The sequence below is a fragment of the Hyperoodon ampullatus genome, assembly GCF_949752795.1.
Source record: "Hyperoodon ampullatus genome assembly, chromosome: 3".
NCBI classification, from domain to species: Eukaryota; Metazoa; Chordata; class Mammalia; order Artiodactyla; family Ziphiidae; genus Hyperoodon; species Hyperoodon ampullatus.
The window spans coordinates 169,475,951-169,499,010 of NC_136916.1; the positions used below are offsets into that span (position 1 = coordinate 169,475,951).

The following is a 23,060-nucleotide window of genomic DNA, read 5'->3' on the forward strand; positions in this document are numbered from 1 at the left end:
ACCCCAGTCTTATTAGGGAGCTGACCTGGGCATTCAGGCCTGCTACAGTGTGACGTAAGCCCATGAGTGTCCAGACCAAAGGACCTCTCCCAATTAGGACTTATAGATTGGTCTAGAGCTATCCTAATCCCTAAAGGGACATATATACTTTCAATTCTCCTCCAGCCTGCAGAGACATCTTGAGATCTCTTGGTCTGAATTTGTGTCAACAAGAGAAGGTACCCAGCACTGGGTAGCACTGGTAAAACTCTCTTGTATTTCCCGCCTCCCTCAGTGTCCAGCCTAGAATTCCAAATGACTTCTCTCTGGGCTCTTTCTTTCTTTCTTTCTAGAGGTGGTTTACATTTCATGTCTTTACTAACTTGCAAAATGCCTGTTGATCATTAAGAGCCAATAAATCAAAGAATTCTGCTGTTTTTATAGGAATGCCCTTGACTGAAATGATAGTTTCGGAAAATGACAGTTTCTATTGAACAAACACTCATTGGGCACCTGCTGTACTAGAAACTATGAAGAATGTAAAGATACATCAGAAATTCTTGTACTCTCAACTTGCTTATAGTCAAGTAAGGGAGATAAAGTATGAACATAGGTGAACTCTCATCTCGTGTGAAAGTGATAGTACTACAGGATCGTTCACGTCAAATGCAGTGGGAGGGGCTTCCCTGGTGGCGCAGTGGGCCCGTGAGCCATGGCCGCTGAGCCTGCGCGTCCGGAGCCTGTGCTCCGCAACGGGAGAGGCCACAGCAGTGAGAGGCCCGCGTACAAAAAAAAAAAAAAATGCAATGGGAGGAGAGCTGGAGGGAACAAGGAAGGTTTTGTGGACAGGTGACTCAGCCAGGCCTAGACAGGTGGATAGGAGGTAAATGCATGGCGATAGGATGTGGGATAGGAGAGGCAAAGGCAGGGATGGGGAGCACATGAGGCTATGCAGCTAGTAACCGGCCCCAGCTTTACGGCCCTCCTGTGGCTCTGTGCATACAGAACAGAACTGCTGTGAACGAAGCCTTAAGTTGTGTTAATGAGCCACGGAGACCAGTGAGGCAGTGTAGTTAGAACTACCAACATAACGCAGACTCATTTATAGTGCTTGATCATTGGTTTCTCTGGACCAAATGCAGAGTAAACTCATAGAAACTTCCTTGCGCTACCTAATTGCCACTTGTCGGCTTGACAGAGGGGTCAGTGAGTCGACTTACACAGAGGAATGTTCCCTATTTCCCTACCCACTTCCTTCCTGTTTGGGGACTTCATCAGGTTTTTGCCCATGTAGAAAAGATCTGAAATATTTATTTGAATTCGATGCACTTTAAACATGTATGAATAATGAGCATCTACTATATATCAAACACTGCCCCGTATTCTGTGAGGGTTGTAAAATTGGATAAGACATAGCACTTGCCTTCAAGGAGTCTTTGTTCTTACAGGGGAAATACAGCAAATGGATAAAAAAAAAAAGTTCTGCCTCGCATAATAGTTATTTGCCACATGAGAGTTGGGAAATGCTAAAGGAAATTTTCCTGCACTCTTCCCTCTTTCCCACCCATCTTCCCTCCTTTCTTGTTTTTGGAGATGTATAGAATTTAGGGACCCCAGTTGCTGAGAGGAGGGTGGGCATGCTAATAAGAATGGCTTCTGGGGACCAGATCCATAGGATAAAGTTGGGGGTGTGGGTGGAGGACCACCGTGCAAGGTGAAGAGAGCATCACGAGCAAAGACACCAAGGTGGGAAAAGGCTGGCTCCGTTCTGAGATCCAGGAGTAGCCCCGTGTGTAAGGCTGTGGAGCATTTAGGGTGGAGCGATAGGAGATAAGTCTGGAAAAGCAGATCCTGGTCCTGCCTGGTTTCACATCTCCTGAATAAATAAAACGGTATTATACCGTGGCGTTTCAATCAGTTGTGCCACTCTGTGGACAGGTCGTGATGGACCCGGTCCATGTTAAAGTGAGGGTAGGAGTAGCTCTGCCCCCATGATAATAAAGATTTTTACATTTTTCTTTACAAAAATGATAAAATCAAATCCCTTAACCTGTTAAATCTCTATAGTTAAAACAGATATAGGAATTTCACAGACTAGAATTCAAAAGGAAGTGTTTTAATTGTCACATTTAGAGAAAATATTATAGGCATTTAATTTTAAAACGGAAATTTTATATCTTTTATAGATAACTAAAATAGTAATATCATCTTTATCCATAAAGAAAATTTCAGCTTTCCTAAGCTCATTTTTCTTAGGGATTTGATTAAGGTAACTTTTCCTGATGAAGAGTGTTATCAGTCATATGCTTACACTATTTTTAAAGAAAGACAATATACAGAGCACAGACTTGCAAAGCCCACACTTGGAGGGGTAAATTATTGGAATGAAAAGAGATTTCTTTCACTTTATGCAAAAAGTTCCATTAACTAGTTCTTTTTTCAGTACATTTAATGGTTTGTGAAAGATCACTCATTACTGGCTATTCAGGGAAAGCAAAGAGCAGCAAACTTAAAGCTAAGCACTGCAGATCAATGAAGATGAATCCAAAATGAGGATTGGGCCTTTGTGAAATGACACTTAGTCATTAGGAAAATATGATTTGTTGGGAAAAACTAAGGTTACACACTTTTAAAATGAATGTCTACTTGCAATGGGGCGAAGAGATTTGAAATATTTAAACTTGAAGCCTGATTGTTTATTTTCTAGACTTGAACTAGATAGGAGGAAATAGGGAGCCGGTGTCCTAGCTGGGCCTTGTCTGGATCTCCCTTTCTTCTGTTTGAGTCCCCTAGACTCTCAGGGCTAAAAAACAAAGGTGCATCTCCTTCTCAATTCCTCCTCAGTTCCATTTTTAACTTTGGAGTCAAGCCAGTCTAGACTTGGAGGTGGCTGAGCAGGGCTGAGTGATACATGCTCTCCTAAACCTTGCCCCCCAGAGCTAAAATGAATTGAGGAATGAAGCTATATCATCCTAACAGCCATTGCTTGCTGCTACAATAACACTGAACCCTGTAGGTAACCTAGATTCTCACACTTGTCACATTCTTGGCCCAAGCTTGCCCAGAGCAATACCCTCCTGCTAGTTGTAAAGTAATACTCTGATGGAAAAAAAAAAAAAAAATCAAGACTAAATATTTTTCAATGCTGAAAAGATAGTTCTTTAAACTTTTAAAATAAGGATTTGGTCTGATCTTCTTTTTCAGACATTTAATTGAATTATAATATACAGTAATGCTTTACATTTATGACCTTTCGTGAAATAGGGTGTTCCACATGAATTGATTTTTTTCCTGATGGGTCATGCATGCCTAATAAATAATGATAATAGTAACAATTTATTGACCACTCTCTGCATGTGAAACAGTGTAATAAACAAATCCTTAGGTTTTATTTGAATAATTTTTGGTTAAAACTTCTCTAAAGTACATTGCATACATTTATTCCTTCATGAACAGACTCTATGAGACTGAAAAATTTTGTTAATGTCCGAGGGTCATATTGAAGTTTGTTAGGTGGTTTCCCCTATACTAGAGGTTCTTAGACTTAGTTGATTCTGCTGCCTCTTCACTCATTGTCAACTATCCCATCTCAGTGTATCACTTTTGAAAAGATCAACATTCTTCTGATCATCTTGGGAAATCTAGACAACCAAGCATGTAACCTTATGTGCAGTTCTAAACTAGCAAATTCAGAATTTGACATTACCTTCATGCCACTGCTTCAGAGAAAGTGTTTAGGCTTGAGACAGCTAATGTCTGTGGTCCCCAGGAAACATTTCTTCTATCTTGCTTCTCTTGGCTGGTCCTAGAAGACTGAGATTTTTGCCAAATTAGTTGAGGCGTTAAAGGATATAAATTACTACCTAGCTCTTGGTTGTATCCTGCATGCCATAATTAAAATGGATAGCATCAAAGTTTGGTTTGTAATGATTTGTAACCAAAGCTTGTCATCATTTAGAACGTTTCCTCTCAGGATGAGAGATGAGAATGCTGGTGTGTGGGTCTAACCCACCAGGCAAAAACTTTGTTTCCAATTTAGAAATTCTCATGTGGCTTGTCAAAGGAAGGACATGAATGCATATAGGGTATTTTGAATAAGGCCCAAAACATAAACATAAATATGGAAGAGCAAATCTCACTGTTCCTTCCCTCAAAGTCCTAAACTAAACCAGATCAGAAAAGGCAGAAAACAAAGGGAGACAGGGTATAATTTCTGACTTTGAGAAATAACAGAGAAAGTCAATGTCAGGGACCTACTCAGATATAATTATTTGTTAGGTTAAGAGTAAGTCAAGGGCTAAGGTAGTTTTTCCTTCCATGTGAACTTCCAGCTCACCTTCATGTGGTGTTTTTCTCTGTTTTTAAAAGTTCATGCTTCTTGCTTTCTGTCTGTGCCCTCCCACCCCTTATATGTTTCTCATTACATACAGCAGGGCTTATAATTTGCTATTTCTAATTTTGACTATATCATTCAAAGAGTACACACTGTTAATATCTTAGGATGTGGAGAAGAAAACTTTTCTTTTTGCATCAGCTGATATTTGAACATAACTGAATTGAGATTATAATTTAAACAAAATAACTCAATGGATGTTTTAGTTGCTCACTAGATTTTAGGAAAATGATTTTTGTGGTTATTCTTACACGCTTATTTTACAAAGCTGGAAGGAAAACTTCTCTTTATTAGTGAGGATGAAACTTTGCCAAGATATTCAAAAATTTGCTAAATGCAAAGTTTGTGTAGCTATCTGTCTTGCTGTTTGAAGATGACGTTGCTTTATAGTGTCCCCTTTTTTTTTGCATTCCCTATTCTTCCCAAATTACTTGGTCGTTGTAATTTCCACCCTGGGACCAGTGCTTTTTTTGCTCAGTAGGTCATATTGTGCCTTTAAGTTTGTCTAGAACAGACCTTTAAATATTTAGAGGCTTTTTGATATAAAGAATGAAATAGGGTGCTATGGTGCTTCATTGATCAGTGAGATTTTAGTGTAAACTTACCTGTGGGGGAGCCACCCACCGATGGCCTTTCTTGTACTGACAGGCCAACAATCCCCTGAGAATGACAACACCATCAAGGACCTGCTCCCCGAAGATGCTGGGATCGACCACCAGACAGTGCACCAGCTGATTACAGTGCTCATGAAGTTCATGGCCAAGGATGAGAGCAGCGCCGAGTCAGACATCAGCAGCGCCAAGGCCTTCAACACGGTCAAGCGGCACCTGTATGTCTTACTTGGCTACGACCAGCAGGAAGGTTGCTTCATGATTGCACCTCAAAAAATGCGCCTGTCAACTTGTTTTAATGCGTTTATTGCAGGAATTGCCCAAGTAAGTGTAGGCTTTCAGGAGTCATGCCGTTAGGCTTTTAGTACAAGCAAGTCATTAAATTCCATTTAGCTGACATTGGTTAAGTGTAAAGTTTTGCATAAGTTACTTTATTAGGCAGGGGTACGTGGAGGACATCAACAGCCTGATATCATAAAGGGAGTTGGGGATTTTGGGGGGGTAAAATATAAAGAAAACTTAGCATTTTAATCTTTTTTTTAACATCTTTATTGGAGTATAATTGCTTTACAATGGTGTGTTAGTTTCTGCTTTAAAACAAAGTGAATCAGCTGTACATATACATATGTCCCCATATCTCTTCCCTCTTGCATCTCCCTCCCTCCCACCCTCCCTATCCCACCCCTCTAGGTGGTCACAAAGCACCGAGCTGATCTCCCTGTGCTATGCGGCTGCTTCCCACTAGCTATCTATTTTACATTTGGTAGTATATATAAGTCCATGCCACTCTCTCACTTTGTCCCAGCTTACCCTTCACCCTTCCCGTGTCCTCAAGTCCATTCTCTAGTAGGTCTGCGTCTTTATTCCCATCCTGCCCCTAGGTTCTTCATAACCTTTTTTTTTTTTTTTTAGATTCCATATATATGTGTTAGCATATGGTATTTGTTTTTCTCTTTCTGACTTACTTCACTCTGTATGACAGACTCTAGGTCCATCCACCTCACTATAAATAACTCAATTTCGTTTCTTTTTATGGCTGAGTAATATTCCATTGTCATTTTAATCATTTTTAAGAGTACAGTTCAGTGGCAGTTAAGTATATTCACATTGTTACATTGTTAGGTAACCATCACCACTATCCATCTCTAGAACTTCTTCATCATCCTAAACTGAAACTCTACCCATTAAACAATAAAGGAGAGTGGAATTTTTGTTTGTAGTTTTTTTTTTTTAATCGTCTTCCTTTTTTGGCTTCAAGTGGAGAGTTGAGTTAATCATCCAACTTACTTCATGTCACCTTATCATCATTGGCTTTTTTCATGTTTCTCTGCTACTTCTAACTGCTGTATTATATATCATAGTATACATTTTCCATGATTTAAGTATCCATTCCCCCAGTGATGGATACTTATATTGCTCCCAACTCCTCACCACCCCATACGGATCAGCAATGAACATTCTGTACGTGCACCTTATTCACCAATGTAAGAATTCCTTTGGAATATGGGTCCAGGAGCAGACGTAACAGATCATTGGGTATATATATGCCTAATTTGACCAATGCTACAAATCTCACTGTCCGAAATGGCTGTCCCAATCTGCAAAGGGTGTAGAACTTGGGGCTAGAGAGAAATGGATATGAATTTCAGCTCTGCCACTGTTGTTAACTGTTAAGCATCCTTCCTTCTTTGCTCACTGGTAATAGATTTTGGGGGGAAAGATTAGAGACAACATATTGCAAATGCCTTAATCAGTGACTATCTCATGGTAGGGACTCAGTGATGGTAGCTGTTATTATTTAGCTCAAATAGATCATTAACATAACGAACACAGAGAAGCAAAGGGGGAGCAATATGTATGTCTCTTGCTGGTGTTGATAACTAGACGGATCATCACTAATACTCAGCTGTCTATGAGGGAGTGAGAATACATCATTTCAGATACCAAACTTTACTTCCCTTCCTCCCTCACTTCTCTCTTTCTATATTCACACTATGCATATTTATTTTAGATTTATAAGAAAAAAATTAAAATGCAAATCTCCAGGAAACCCATGACAAATATAACTTACTAACATTTTGGTGTATGTCGCTGGCTCCAGATTTACATACATTCATATATACATGCATACATACATATGTGTGTATATGTATATGTGCACATATTTTTTATAATAATGGGATCATTTATACATACTGATACATATATGTGCCTGATGTGTGTATGAATATGTATATATATACATATATGTATCTTTAAACCTGAAATTTATTGTGAAGTTCATATCACGTAAATAAATTTGTACCATGTTCCATTTAGTGGCTACACAGTATTCTGTTGTCATATAAACAATCTTTTATTTAATTCCATATTGTTGAATATGGAGGTTGTTTTCAATTTGCGGTGGCTATAATGCTGGATATCTTTATGCATACATCTGGGAATGCCTGTCAGATTATTTCCTTAGGATATATTTAATTGCTGTATTAGAGGCTATGTGCTTTTTCCTACTTCTGAATACATGTTTCTAAATTGCTCTCCTGAAACGTGTTGAGAAATACTCTTGCCAGTGGTGTCTGAGAATGCCCATTTCCCTACATAGTTACCAATACTATGTGTTTTCATTGATTCTAGTTTAATTCTAGTTAATAGCTTAATAGGACATTTTAAAAGATAAAATTTATTTTCAACAGATAATTAAGTAGATAAATTAAATAGGTAAGTAGATTAAAACTATTTAAGTTACAAGTTTTTAAATTTCTTGTGAGCTAGGACTTTGCCCCCTCTATGTGTACTGGCCATTACTATTACTATTTTGTGAGATACCTGTAAAATATTTCGCCCGTGTTTTGATGGTTCAAAGTTTTCCTTTTGGCTTATAAATGCTCTTTATAGTTTTCCTTCAGTTATTACGTTTTTTCGTATTTCAGGTTATGGACTATAACATTAATTTGGGAAAACACCTTCTCCCCTTGGTGGTTCAGGTGCTCAAATACTGTTCTTGTCCTCAACTACGGCATTATTTCCAACAGCCGCCTCGTTGTTCTCTCTGGTCCCTAAAACCTCACATCCGGCAGATGTGGTTGAAGGCCTTGCTTGTCATCCTTTACAAGGTGAGTTGCTGTAGTCATTCATTTTTTGGGTGGAATGATTCTCTTAGAACATTTAAGAGATCTTTGTAGGATAGTAATTTGACCTTCAGAGGAAGATGCATGATATACAATTACTGTCGAGAAGTAAAGAGCCATTGGAATGAAAATAGAAATGTAGACCATGCCAGTGTATACTCCAAAATGCTTAAAGCAAATTCTGATGAATATTGATCAATAATCTCTCTTTATGCTCAGAACCTCATATCTTATCTATGTATTAATTATTATGTCAGAAAACAAGAAAACTATTTAAAATTGTATTCATACACCAAATGTTTATGCCAGGTAATTTTCTTGAAAGGAATTATAACTACAAAATGGCATGCGTTGCCATCCATGATTTGGTGCAAGAGGAAGGGAATACAGTCCCTTGTCAAAATAAGGCCATGATAAGAATTTATGCTTCTGCTTTTCTACATTTTTCTTTTTATTATACCCAGAAGAGACTGAGAAAAATATCTAGCAAGGTCAAGTGGAAAAACTTACCCTTCAAAATAACCATTTCTATTTTTCTCCCTCCATTTCATTGAGCAGTATCCATACCGAGACTGTGATATCAGCAAGGTCCTGCTGCATCTGATTCACATAACAGTCAATACACTCAATGCACAGTATCATAGCTGCAAGCCCCATGCCGCGGCAGGACCTTTGTACAGTGACAACAGTAACATAAGCAGATACAGCGAAAAAGAAAAAGGTACTTTACATATCTCAATTCTATCTCAAACTTAGCTTGCATACGTAATACATTTCTGGACAATGTTTTTCTTAGATGATAGAGGAGCCCCCCCCGATACCATTCTGGAGTCAAAAAATGACCTACTGCTTCATTAATTTTCCAACTTTCCCATGAATGTTGCTCCTTTCATTATTTAAAATGAACACTCAAGAGAAATAATTGATATGCTTCTAAAGCCCCCTTCATAAGAAATTGTGTTTTGTAAAAAAAATTGTCTGCTGTTTAGTTAAGGAGGCTTTGTAAACCTTTTCCTATATGTTGGAGACATCTTGCTTTGGACTGTGAAGTAAATCTTGGTTGGCACTCAGTGGAGCCGTAATCTTGTCCATCTCTAGTTTGCTCCTGACCTTGTGCTCATAGGTTTGAATGGAGCCTAAATTTGCTGAAGTGCGTTTTCCTAGCCTCCTTATTCAATAAGAATTAATTTAAGGCAACTGAAATGAAACATTTTTGCTGCATAGGTTTAAATTATTTCCAGTATCGACACTCTTTATATTGATAGCTTTCCTGCAAAGGAGGCAGTAGAATGAAACTTCAGATAAACTTCCAGCCTGGATGTTTTCAGGTGAGAGCTGAAGAGCCAAGGTGTGTGTCTTTAGTGCATGTCACAGGGTGACTAGACTCGTAAAAGGTGACATCATCAATCCAGTCCTGGGAGAAAGCCAAGTGCCCCATGGCCCTTTGTGGTGTTAATAGGTTCCTTTTTGGTGGGACTGCTCTGGAAATGTCTGGATAGGAGGGATAGGAGCCAGCGTTCCACTGTTCATTTATTGCCAAAAGGTCCAAGAGCCTAGGTTGGCCAGAGATAGAGCTGTCAGAACTAAGTTCATTAAGTTCTGGTACCATTCAGATCCTCCCTGAAGGATATCTTAGGTCCTAGTTTCTGGGAAATTAGACAGATTCAGTTGAACTGTAGATGTCATCAGTGTGGGCTCAGTATTTGGGCCAATCCCAGATGAACCTTTCTGGATGGGAGGAGCCATCTTGAAGTCTTTCCGTCTCTCTCATTCAGTACATCTTGAGAATTCTCTCAAAGTTATGTAAGGGAAGTTACACAATGATTTCTTCGAAAAACTGTATTTTTCAAAGGAGAGTATTTTTAAAAAGGAAATAAAGAAATAAAACAGATCATTGTGTTGATAGGCTTCCTCATCATCGCAGAAGTTCACTGGGAGTTTTGTATCCATTTTGGTCATTAACGCTTATTTTTTTATTTGACCAAAAAGATTACTATGATTACTTTGTCTAACATCTACTGCTTCAAATTTCATTAACTTATAGAATCTTGTGTTTTAAGACAGGATCGATCCTTAAAACTTAACCCTATGCTTGTACTCCCCTTATACTCAAGAAATCTTAAATAATCATAATCACACCTGAGGCTCATTTTGTCATATAGGTATATATAAATATAGGCCAAATACTATGATTTCAATGATGTTCAACTTGAAGAGTAGGTTAATTCCATTTACTGTGGTATTAAATGCATTTTTGTAGCCTTTTCTCTTGCTGCTTTGTACATGGCTTTGGCTTTTCTAAAGGATGCAAGAAGAAAATTTATTAAGTGGACTTCATGGGTTGCAAAATAGCAACCTTTTCCTCATTACTGTGTTTTTGGGTTTCTCTTTTATTTAAAAGTAGCCAAATGTGGATAGAAGAGAACATAGAAACAAGCTTGATAGTACTCAAGTGACCAGTTTGTTTATGGAGCCTCAGGACCATAAGAGTCAAAGATTCTTTCTGGGATTCATAATAGCTACCTGTGGCAAACTCTTACTTTAATATGGGGAAATGTTATTTTCTGTTTTCTTTTTCCTTTGTTTACTCTATCAGTCCATAATCATTTGTGGAGCTTTTGAGATGACCAGTGGCTTTTCTAAGCTTTTTCTGTGTGTTGTGTGTTTCATTGCCAAATGTAGAGTACAGTATTTTGCATTCACAAAGTTTAAGGTGCATGTACTGTTAGGCTGTGTCTATGCCAGTTCTCAAATCCCAGGAAGGCATATATTTTTGGAAGGGGCAAGATCCACTCATTTTGTTTAATTTTCTTTTGCCAAATTAGCCTGAAAATTCACCCAAAGCAGGCATATTTAAGGAGTGTCCCAGATTCTTGATGTGTATTGGTTATCTGGTTTTAAGTACATTGGAAAAGTTTTCCCATGAAGGTCCTATTGGAATATCGAGATGCCTGTCTTGAAAATGCTGCCCACTGTGACATGGAGTATGAGGGGCAAACTTGTAACAGTTGCTCTGTTCAACACATGAATAATTTGACACCTGAATGAAATGCCAAGCCAGGCTAGACTTGGGCTGGTTTAGAGCCACCCCAGGCTGTGTTCCATAATGCTTTCAATGAAATGCTTGTGTAGATACAGCCTAAGAGAGAATAACCTCTTAAGTGTAATTTTGACTTTCTCTCCCCAATTAGAAGAAGATAGTGTTTTTGATGAATCTGATATTCATGATACACCTACTGGACCCTGCAATAAAGAGTCTCAAACTTTTTTTGCAAGATTGAAAAGGATAGGCGGCAGCAAAATGGTGAAATATCAGCCGGTTGAGATGAATGTTCAGAGAAGTATGAATTTTTTCCTCTTAGTAATTTTATGCAGAAATGTTGTACTCTACCGTTTTTTGGGGGTGAAATCTTAATTTTATTATGTTACTACACATTTTTAATACCGTTGATTTGATATATATGTATGCACAACCAGTATATATATACATGCACTTATATATATACGTGAATTGACAGATACATCATTAACGTCGTGATCGTCTTAGAGGGCCATTGCTTGATTTGATTTGTTGCAAAATGTTTGCTTCTCTTCCACACAATTTGAATAAAGTTTCCTAGATCCGCCTCAGCCAAAAGCAATCCCCTCTCCTGTGCACAAATGAACAGAGCTGAGGGATTATCCCGAAGCCTGTTTTCAGAAATAAGATCTTAAACTGCCTTTTGGGGTTCTCTCATTCCAAAGTTTTCTGGTTTTTGAAATTAGAATGAACCTTATGAAAATTTGGCCAGGAAGTCAGTTTTACCTTCTGGTAGAGCTGGGATTATGATTATGGTTGATACCAATTGTATGCCCAAGTTTGAGGGGAAGAGAAAGGTGAAATCTCCAAGTAAAATAGTACTAGCTTTTTCTGTTTTAATCAGGTGAAATAGAACTGGCTGAATATAGAGAAACGGGTGCATTACAAGACAACATTCTACACTGTGTGAGAGAAGAAAGCATTCAGAAAAAAAAGCTGCGCTCTTTAAAACAAAAATCTCTTGATATAGGGAATGCAGACTCCCTCTTGTTTACACTAGATGAGCACCGTAGGAAGTCCTGCATAGACCGGTGTGACATAGACAAGCCTCCAGCCCAAGCTGCTTGTTTCATGCAAAGACAGCATGACCATGGACGGTCTAGACAGAATTCTGCTACGAGGTCTGACAGTGCCGAAATCCCCAAGAACCCAGCTCTGGAAGGTTTTCAAGAAGCTCGGAGGCCTGTAATACCAGAAGTTAGGTTAAACTGCATGGAGACATTTGAGGTGAAAGTGGATTCCCCCATAAAGCTTGCTCCCAAAGAGGATTTAGATCTGATAGACTTGTCCTCAGATTCAACATCTGGGCCTGAAAAACACTCTACGCTCTCAACGTCGGACAGCGACTCCCTTGTGTTTGAACCTCTTCCCCCTCTCCGAATAGTAGAGAGTGATGAAGAAGAGACCATGGACCAAGGGGACGATGGTACCCCTGGTAAGAATGCTGCTTCCTCTCCCTCCATCCGCAACCGTCCCTCTGTCCTCAGCCTCAGTACGACGCCCCTCGTGCAAGTAAGTGTGGAAGACTGTTCCAAAGACTTTTCTTCTAAGGACTCAGGAAATAACCAGTCGGCGGGTGACAGGGACTCCCCTCTCATAGCTCTGGAAGACCCCACGGACTCCGAAGAATTATCAAAGCCCGAGGAGCTGCAAGGGTTTTCCTGTGGCAGCCCGCTCACGCTTAAGCAAAAACGAGACCTCCTTCAGAAGACGCTTGCTCTCCCTGAGGTGTCACTGGACGATAACCCTGAGCCCAGCACTGAGGAAGGGAAGCCCGGTGGGCTGATGCCAAGTTCAGGGGCAAAAACTGTCCTCCTCAAAGTCCCTGAAGATTCAGAGAATCCAATGGAAAGTGAGAAGCCGGACGCCAGTGCCGAATCAGACGCAGAACAGAACCCTGAAAGGAAGGCAGAAGAGGAGGGAGCTGAGGAATCTGAATTTAAGATTCAGATTGTCCCCAGGCAGAGGAAACAGAGGAAGATTGCGGTCAGTGCCATCCAGAGAGAGTACCTTGACATTTCCTTCAACATTCTAGACAAATTGGGGGATCAGAAAGATCCAGGTGAGCGCGTCTCTCTTCTTTCTCCCAGCCTTATGTTCAAGTTTCTGCATTTTACTTGTTAGGGTCTTGGCACTGATATGCATCAAACTCTCAATTTTATAGTGTCAAGGAATGACATTCTAATTGCTTCATTATCACTCGGAACCCTTCCTGCTTACTGGAGTGTGTTGGATTCAGATGTGGTCCTATTGGCTCCATACATGTTTCTGTATTGGTTGTTTCTAAACTCTGCACTCAATTCTTGATCATCCTTGACAACAAGAGGCAATGATTAATTCATATCAAGACATTCCACATATCATGTTTGTTTTCCTCAAACAGCAAAAGTCATTAATTGAACTCTTATTGCTTTCTTTTTTTTTTCCTGCTATACTTTAGTGAATTATGATACAACTAAAATATCATGAAGGGCTAAAATAAAGCAAAGCGTGCTTGGAATGATTAAGAATTGACTGTATAATCATTTAGGGTCTATACTGATTACATATTCTAAGCAAATATCAGCAGTCTGGCAGACACTGTGTGCCCTCAGGAACTAAAAAGAGCCCAGTTACAACCTAGACTCTAATCCATGGTCACCAGTTGATGGTGAAGTTGTTATAGTACGAGCACTTCCTGCCTCAAATGCCGTTTCTTGTGTTTCCTTGGAGGCACTGTTTCCAAGAAAGATTAACTTGAAAAAGTGACAAGCTGATAGTCCACCTCATCCTAAAACACAGTTCTCTGCTCTGTTGTCGTAATACTGATCAGAACGTTTCGTCATTTCTCAGCCCATATTTAAAAACAAAAAACAATGTGAATCTCTAGAAAAAATGAGATCGGCCAGGGATGATTATTTTAGTAGATTCGTAGACTACAGAACACTGAGCCCTGGCAAAAATCTTGGGGACCTCTAGTATAATCCCTCATTTCCTATAAGAGGACACTGACACTCGGAGGAGGGGACGTGCCCTGCCCCACGTCACACAGCACTTCTCCCCCACTCCATAACAAAAGCAGCTCCTCAGAGAACAGGCTCAGCCCTTTTATTTGCCCCGGGCATTTCCTAAGCTTTCCAATTGTTCTCTACCTCATAGGACAGAGCTGTGTACCTCCAAGGAGCTCTGTAAAAACTTGTCAAATGAACATGAATGTATTTGGAAAAGGTCATGCTCCAGCCAGGCAGGGGGAAGAAAAAGATTCTCATAATAACAAGAAAGTGTAAGAAGGTTTCTAGGGAAACTGGGACACCTTTTTATTATTTGGAGCCAAGAAAATTGTTGCATACAGATGGAGCGAAGCACTGACCTAGAAACTATAGAGGTCTGTAGGTGGGTATATAAGAAACCATATAACGTCTGTCAGGTGGGTATATAAGAAACTATATGAGGTCAATAGGGTGGGTATATATGATATATAGGTTGTATATAGGTTTTGGTATGTATGTTTGTGTGTGTGTGTTGCCTTCTTTATTCATCCTTATGTCAGGTTGTTCCCCAGGCTACCAGGGAGGAGATTGGTATTATATTAATATATTTGTTACCAGAGCAAGAAGGAAAGTATCTGACAATTAAGATGTATTTAAAATTTTTATAATATAGGTTATACTGTCACAATCATTTTATATCTGCGTAGTGTCCCACCTGCCACAGACATGCAGAGCTACCCTTCCTTGTGGGGTGTTGGAAGGATGACCATGTGCTCAGAGTTAGACTCAGGCTTCCCCAGACCTTCTGGCCTCTATCAGTGGTAGTCAAGGGAGGCCCGGACTCACAGCCTTGCCATTGCTAATTGCCTTGAGTCTACCAAGTCTAATGGCATTGTGTACTTTCCTTCTGTTCATGTCAGTCCCTGCAAGAAGCTCCAGATCACCCTTCATCTCTCTCACTCTAATTTCCATAAGGCCTTGCACATCTCCTGTCCAGATCCTTTCTCCCACCTTATTGCAATTCCTGAAACTTTTCCTCCATCAGAAATTCATGGTCCTTCATGTGCTCTGTTTCCTTTCCCTTCTTAGTCTAATGGAAACCCAGCTCTTCCCTGAGGAAGAGTGTCCTTGGACTAGGGCCAGGGTATAGGCATCTTCCTTGCTCATCATTTCCCCCTTCAGACCATTCCCACCTTGTCTTTAAAAACACCCAGCTCTGAATCTCACATTACTTACCCTGACTTTCTCATTTATTGACAATTTTAATTCCTGGCTCTTTTTACTCTTTCCTAAACTATTCCTGTCTTAATTCTTGTTGATTTCAGTATTGATACACATAGTACAGTGTCTTAGTACAGTGTTTTCTGACACTCTGGCTTCTCAGTTCCTCAAATTCGTCTTCCCCAGAGACTTTTTTTTTCATCTTCCACCCTCACTCAGTTACTTATTCCTATGGTCATATCACAGAACTTGTTATTATCAATAACTGCAGCCTGTCCATAGTGTCAGTCCAATGTCTCCCATTCTCTGATCACCATTTCCTCTCTCTCTGGACAGCACTGTATTGACCCTATTGCCTCTCACTGTTCCTCCCCTTCTTCATGTCTTCCCTTCTCAAGTCAGTCATTACAATCCCTTCTTGCCTACATCATTCCTGACCTCTGCTTTTTCAGACTTGCTTGGCTAAACACAACCCTCGTCAAATCTGCCTTTCCATCTACCAACACCTGTACCTATCAGATGAGTGTGGCTGGAGAAAAAAACGCATCACAGTATTGACTGGTCTTATTTTAAATTCATGACCATGACCCTCAACTGGGTCCTTAAAGCTACCTGGCATCACACCGTATTTCCCTGGTCCGTTCACGTTTCCATTCTCCTGATTATTTCATAGCTACTTTTCTTTCCAAACGTTCAGTATCTCTTCCTATTTGACCTAATCTGAAGAGATTTCCACATCCTCCTACCCCTTTCTCTGCCTCCCTTCCATCAACTGCACCCATACACCTGGCCTTCCTAGCTGGGGCTGCAAGTGAACTGTGTTTTGGTCTGAAGTCAGCCTTTCCACATGTGGACATGATTCCATCTCTCTTACTTACTCAAGGATGTACGCCCAGAGATCTCCCCTCTTGCTCTTCCCTTAGTTTTTTCTAAGGTATCTTTGACTTGAATATACAAACATCATCTTATTTCACTTTTTTCAAAAAAGCTCTTGATCCTAATTCTCCCCATTATTATCCCATTTGCTTCTTCCCTTTTAGCAAAAAGTCCCCCCCTTTCTATTGAAGTATAATTGACATACAGTATTATATTAATTTTAGGTGTACAACATAGCAATTCAATGTTTATATGCATTACAAAATAATCACCATGATAAGTCTAGTTACCATCTATCACCATTTAAAGCTACTACAGTATTGTTGACTATATTCCCTATTCTGTGTGTTATGTCCCCATGACTCATTTTATATAACTGGAAGTTTGTGCCTCTTAATCCTCTTCACCTATTTTGTCCATCCCTCCATCCCCCTCCTCTCTGGCAACCACCAGTTTGTTCTCTGTATCTATGAATCTGTTTCTGTTTGCTTGTTCACTTGTTTTGTTTTTAAGAATCCACATATAGGGGAAATCATAGAGTATTTGTTTTTCTCTGTCTGGCTTACTTTACTTAGCATAATACCCTCTAGGTTTTAGCAAAACTGTTTAAGGAGTTCTCTGTACTATCACTATTCCCAATTTTCTCCCATACTATTCTTTCTAAAAAGTGCTCATCATTCCTATGAGGCTTCCAGAGTTCACCCAAACTTCACTTGTCAAGGTCACCACTGGCCTCCACTGCTAAATCCAATGGTCAGCTCTTAGATATTATCTTCTGACTCAATAGTTCACAGAGTTGATCACCCCCACATCACTTGGCTTCTGGGATACACATTCTCTTGGTTTTCTGCATATTCAGTGGTCACTCCTTCTCAATCTCTTTTTTCGGTTCCTCCTTAACTCCCTAATGAGGGAGTGCCCCAGGGTCTTTGTCCTTGGTCCTTTTCTCAGGTCTGTCTACACTCAGTGTGTTGGTGATCGCGTCTGTATACTGAGACAACTCTGTAGGTACCTACTGCTGGAATAATGCTGTGTAACAAATAAACATACAAATATCAGCAACATATAACAATAAGCATTTATTCAATTCAAGGGCTATTGGCTATCTGCAGATCAACTAATCTAGGCTGGACTGGGTGGCCAGCCTCCTCCTGGGACCCATGAAGCCTGGAAATACTTTTCTTAGGGTGATGGAAGAGGCACAAGAGAGCAAGCCCCGTTGCACAGGAGCTTTGCAAGCCTTTGGTCATGTTATGCCTGCAAACATTCCATGAGCCAAAGCAAATCACCTGGCTGGAGCCAAAGTCAAGAGGGGAAATACACTCTGCTTCTTCAGTGGGAGGAACTTTTAAGTTACATGGCAACGGTCATTGATTCAGAGAGGAGTGAAGAGTTGGGGCCTCATCTGCCAAAAATTGCACGGGACATACTCATACTAAAAACTTTTCTGTTGTTTATCCCAAATTAAATTTTAACTGCGTGTCCTCTTTTATCTGGCCACCTTAATCTACCTTCAAAATCTACCCCTTCTCACCATCTCCCCTGCTTCCACCCTGGTCTGAGCCATTAACATCTCTCATGTGGATCAACTGCAATAGCCTCCTAACTGGGCTCCTGCCTTTTACCCATATTGCCTTCGTGTCTTCCCAACGCAGCAGCCACCGTGATCCTTTAAAACATGAGATTATACCATTACTCTGCTTAAAACCCTCCATTGGCTCCCATTTCTTTCATAGTAAAAAGTCCTTTAAATTCCTAAAATGCTTTACGTGGTCCTGATTCTCATTAGTTCTCTGACTTCATTTTGCATGGTTCTCTCCACACTTCTTCTATTCAGCCACAGTGGCCTCCTGCCATTTTTTGAACACTCCTTACATTTTCTTACCTTGGGGCCTTTGCACCGGCTGGTCCCTCAGCCTGAAACTGTCTTCTCCAGATACCTGCCTGGCTCCCTCTCTCATTTCTTTTAATTCTCTGTTCAAACATCAGGTTCCCCATGAGGCCTGGACCACACCCCACCTTTCCACCCCTACTTGGCATCTTAGAATCACTTTCTCTTCTCTGTTTCTCTTCTATAAAGAATTATTCTTCTAATATATAATAATTTATTTACTTTTATGTATGTTAATTATTGTCTGTCTGTCCCCACTGTTCTCTCAAAGGCAAGAAATTTTCTCTAGTTTGTTCTTTGATTGTATCCCAAGTACTTAGTAGAGTGGTAGCAAATATTTGATGAATGAATGAATCAATAACATGACATTTTCTTCACATCAGTATAAAAAATTGAATAGAAGAATTTTAAGCTAAGTGTATAGCTCTATTCAAATATTTGTTGTCTTAAACTATATACAAATGGAAGGCTTCATAAAATGATTTAGGACTGAGCAAAAATTGCCTGGCTTAAAGAATCTTGGTACACTAATGATTATTAATAACTATCTTACAGTTATGACGTTTCTTTAAATTAAAGATACCAAGGATTTTAATAAGCATATCGAGACTCTAAAAGTCTCAGTAATCTGTTAAAGAATTCTTGCCTTTAAGCTTTCTTGTTCTACATTATCGGTGGGATTGTTATGCCAGAGTAACAGCAAATGTAAAACAGAAGCAGATAAGAGTAAGACAGGTAATTACGCATGTTTTAAACTTGTGGTTTGTGGAGAATACCTAAGAGAAAAGCAATAGCTTTAATCACTAAGGAATTTTAAATGGGTAGTCATTTTTATGCTTTATTTGGAGAGTTTGGGAAACATTGTAACAGTCATACTTTTTTTTGTTACCAAGAAAGTATTTATCTGGCAAATGTATCTATTCAGAAAGACCTCTGAGAACCAAAAATAGATGTTCCAAAATCAGTGCTTAAAAGCTTTTCTCCTCAGCCCTCACCTAGGATCTATTTTACTTTTATTTCTGACAGTTTAATAAGTTTAATGATCACCCAATAGTAGAATAGCATCTGCATACTTGTATTGTATGTATGTGTGAATGTATGGTGACTTGCTCTGTGGCAAGAAAAACAATTGATAACCTGAAAAGGAGGAGAAAGATATCATGAAGCTTAAGAACTTGAAGCATTTAGGGTGGACATGTTATAATCATGGAAGCCCATAGTAGTAATTCCAGGCTGCTCATTGAGTTCAGTATACAGTGAGTGTTGCTTAAGATGTCAAGGAAGTTTATAAAAATGTTTTAGGGGTTTGCCATGATAAACCACTAAACTTTTCAAAAAGCTTTAAAGGATAATCTTTACCTAGAATAATGTGGGACAGCTTGTTTCCCATTATTCATAGATTAAAAAGACAATATTATATGCAGAAAATATTTTACCTTAGATGCATTTGTCAACAGCAGAAGCAAATGAACGTCTTTCTTGCTCAACTAATAAAATCGAAAATCTGAGTTATTGGTAAGTAATTATTCCAAGTTGGATACAATCCCTGCTCTGAAATTACTTAGGATTTAGCAAAGGTTTTAGACCGGTAAACAGACAATTACATTATGGCGTGTTCATTTTGGTACAGGTTAGGACAGGGTGCTCTGGGATTGCATAAGAGGGTCACGTGATTCAGTTTTTTGTTTGACTCTGGGGGTGGGGGTCCTGGATGCCTTTCTGGAGGAGGAATTGTCTATATAAATTGAGATGTAAGTGATGAGTAGGAAATTGCCAGACAAAGGTGGAGTGGTGGAATGATATAGGTGGATCAACTGTAGGTGTCTTTGGGTTTTGTATGAAAAGAAATTCAGTTCCGGAAAGGTGCAAGGGTATGTGATATGAGCATGCTGAGCTCTAGCTTTGTAATTGTGCCGTTGTTAATCTCTGAGAGGCATAGCAACACATGCAGAGTGTAATGTGGAAACAACTCCCACGGAACTTTGAAACCAGTGTGTATGTGAGTCCATTAAAGTAGTTATAGTAGGGCCAGAAAGTATATAACGATTTGAATGGGAGAATTGGGCAAGAGGGGAAAGTATATGAAAAAGGTTCTTGAACTTGCTTTTAATCAATGTTCTGAGTTTTAAATAATATTTCTGTTTGTAGATCCTGCTACTAAAGGACTTTCAACTTTGGAAATGCCACGAGAATCCTCATCTGCCCCTACATTAGAAGCAGGTGTGCCGGAAACAAGTAGCCATTCTTCAATATCAAGTAAGATTTCCTTTGGTGATCATTTCACCTGTACATTGATTTGGAGCATTATCTGCTGCATAGTTTTCAATTTTCACACTCTTGGTATTGTTCTTTTCTTTTTTTTTTAAACTTTGTGTTCGCTTCCTAGGTAACACTATGTTGTATGTTCTCAGAGACCCTGAGACATAGGCCCACTTTTGTCAGCATCTCAAGTGTTTGATAAATCAGTACAGTTAGTGATAGGCCAAGAATCCTAATTTGTTAAGGTATAATCACTGGATAATTCAATAAAATAAGTATTATGTATGACTAGCCTAAACATAAGACATGGAACTGGTTTTGGGACAAGTGAAAAACATTGTCTGTGACAGAATTTTACATGAAACACCTTTGTTTAATTTGAATCACCTCCATCATTGACAAAATTTTTATCTAAGTTATCATCAAATAAATGTATCAGATATATCATGATCCCAAAGTTATTATTGAATGTAGCACTTTTGGATTGGAAAATTAAAATGGCATGAAATATTACTGGATCTACTGGAGGCAACTATTCAGTATTTTGAAACTGCCATGTTTGTTGGGTCCTATATTTTGCCCATGAGGAGCCTGAGTTCCATTGAGGTGAAAATAAGGGTGTCCACCTGGCTCAGTGGAGTCAATTAAAAGACTTTAGCATGGGAAATTCTCAGTAGGAATCAGAGATACAAACAGTGGTGCAACTTCTGCAAACCCTTGTCATCTGTGCTGGTGTATTTTGTGTTCCATGTGGCCACTGCCTCAAGTGCTAGTGAATTTTCCTTTAACAGTCTTTTGAAATAAAGATGATCCTGAAAACCAGATAAAGATCTTAACTTAAATGCTGGACTGGTAGTATGGAACAACATCATCATCTTCATCATTCATTTATTCATGCTTTCATTCATTCAGCAACTATTTATTAAGTGTCTGCTGAGTGCCAGGCACTGTGCTTGGTACTGGTGATCAAAGGTGAATAAATAAGACACCCCTTGTTCTCCAGGCATTTACAGACATAATAGTAATAATTGCTACCAATTATTTGACACCATGTTCCAGGCACTGTGCTAAGTGGTTTACACACATTGCTATCTTACACACATTGCTATCTTATTAAATCCTCACGTCAGCACTTCATGGCAGATATTATTGACCCAGTTTTAATAGACTAAGAAACAGAGGTTCAGAGAGGCTAAGTGACTTGCCTAAAGTCATACGGCTATTAAGTGATAGAGACAGGAATTGATGCTAGGTCTGTTTGATTTTTCAAGCCCATGGTGTTTTTTAGTATACCACACTGCCTTAGAATAATTCAAATTCAGTTATAATAGAGATTACAGAAATTCTAAGAAAGCATTTTCAAGTAACAGTTATTTGCCCTTTTGGCAGCAGAGAAGAACGCCTCGTTCTGAATCTAATTGTTCTTCTTTTATCACAAAAAATCTGTTTTATAACATGAAAAAATGCCCATTTTTAAGTCCATATACTAAAATCATGAAAGTGTATCTTCTCCTCCTAATTTGCATGAGTCATCTGAAAAAAAGTGAATTATAGTTAGAATTCCAAGTTGGATATAATTTGACATAGGATGACTTAAGTCAGTTTGACTTCAGTGCTAGTTACATGTATCATAAAATAAAATGTATCAATGAATCATGGTCCTGAAGTCATGATTGAATCTAGCCCTTTTGGATTCAGCATAGTGCATCGTTAAATTTCCACCTTCCTCCTTCTCTCCATTTAAAGCATGTATTGGATAGCTCTTGGTGGTGTGTTCTTAGAGACATAATGCCAGGTGCTTTACACACTGAGCTAAACATTAAGGGACTTTACTCTCAGGGAATTCTTCTGTCTTTAAAAATTACTGAGGACTGGAGAAATTAATCAATCACTAGAGGTTTTTAACCCTTCTTTGATTTTGTCTGATAGATGGGGCTAATTTTTAAATTTGTCGATCTTCTAAAAGATTTCTGCTTTTGAATTTTACTTGAAATTTGTTAAATTTTATAAAAGATTTCTGCCTTTGAATTTTACCTGGAGCTGCACTTTCAAGTGAACCGTGAAATTGCAAAATTTACCAATCAACCACAAGAATCAGAGTTTTCATTAGTTTGCATAGTCATTTCCATGAATTCAGTTAACATGGACTCCAAGACACAAGAATTCTCATCACACCCCTCTTTTTTGCTCAGTTTATCAGCTGATTATTTTGTAGCTAAACATGCCATGACCACCATGAATCAAACAGCATGCTAATTACATTAAAAACAATGTCATAATTGATTTCGCATCACACCAAGTTGCTGCCCTGGTACCATGATTGTGAAACCTGTGTATAACATGTAAGGCTTTCTAGGGCCATAAAGACATCTCGGTTTCTACCATCCCCTTCTAGACCATGTATTTTAGAGCTTCAGTTTCTGAAATTGTCCTTATAAGAGAGTGAATAACCACAAGTTCTCAAATATCCAGTTGTTTGGGATCATGTATAAAAGGCCTGTTAGCGATGCTCTTCCGTTCTTACTGGGCTGGTGGCAGGGATTGGTGGGAGCACTTGAGGAGGAATAGGAGGGTAGGAGGCAGGTTGCTTTCTCACTCAGCAGTCTGTTGTCAGAAGTGCTTTTCACTGATTTTCCGGTTTGGAGATGCTTATG

General features: G+C 39.1%; 1 protein-coding gene across 5 annotated transcripts in view; it reads left to right on the forward strand.

The window, feature by feature from the left end:
• The window catches only part of UNC79 (unc-79 homolog, NALCN channel complex subunit), a gene marked incomplete at both ends in the record, with an annotated part of 255,665 nt that overhangs the window by 166,967 nt on the left and 65,638 nt on the right, over positions 1–23,060 (forward strand). For 3 of the 5 annotated variants that reach the window (XM_079699486.1, XM_079699487.1, XM_079699488.1), the window contains 6 exons: positions 5,021–5,307; positions 7,914–8,096; positions 8,670–8,832; positions 11,303–11,452; positions 12,035–13,252; positions 20,296–20,403. In XM_079699486.1, the coding sequence (XP_079555612.1) occupies positions 5,021–5,307; positions 7,914–8,096; positions 8,670–8,832; positions 11,303–11,452; positions 12,035–13,252; positions 20,296–20,403 (2,109 nt within the window). The remainder of the gene's footprint in view (positions 1–5,020; positions 5,308–7,913; positions 8,097–8,669; positions 8,833–11,302; positions 11,453–12,034; positions 13,253–20,295; positions 20,404–23,060) is intronic. The other 2 variants (XM_079699490.1, XM_079699489.1) reach the window with 1 other exon arrangement.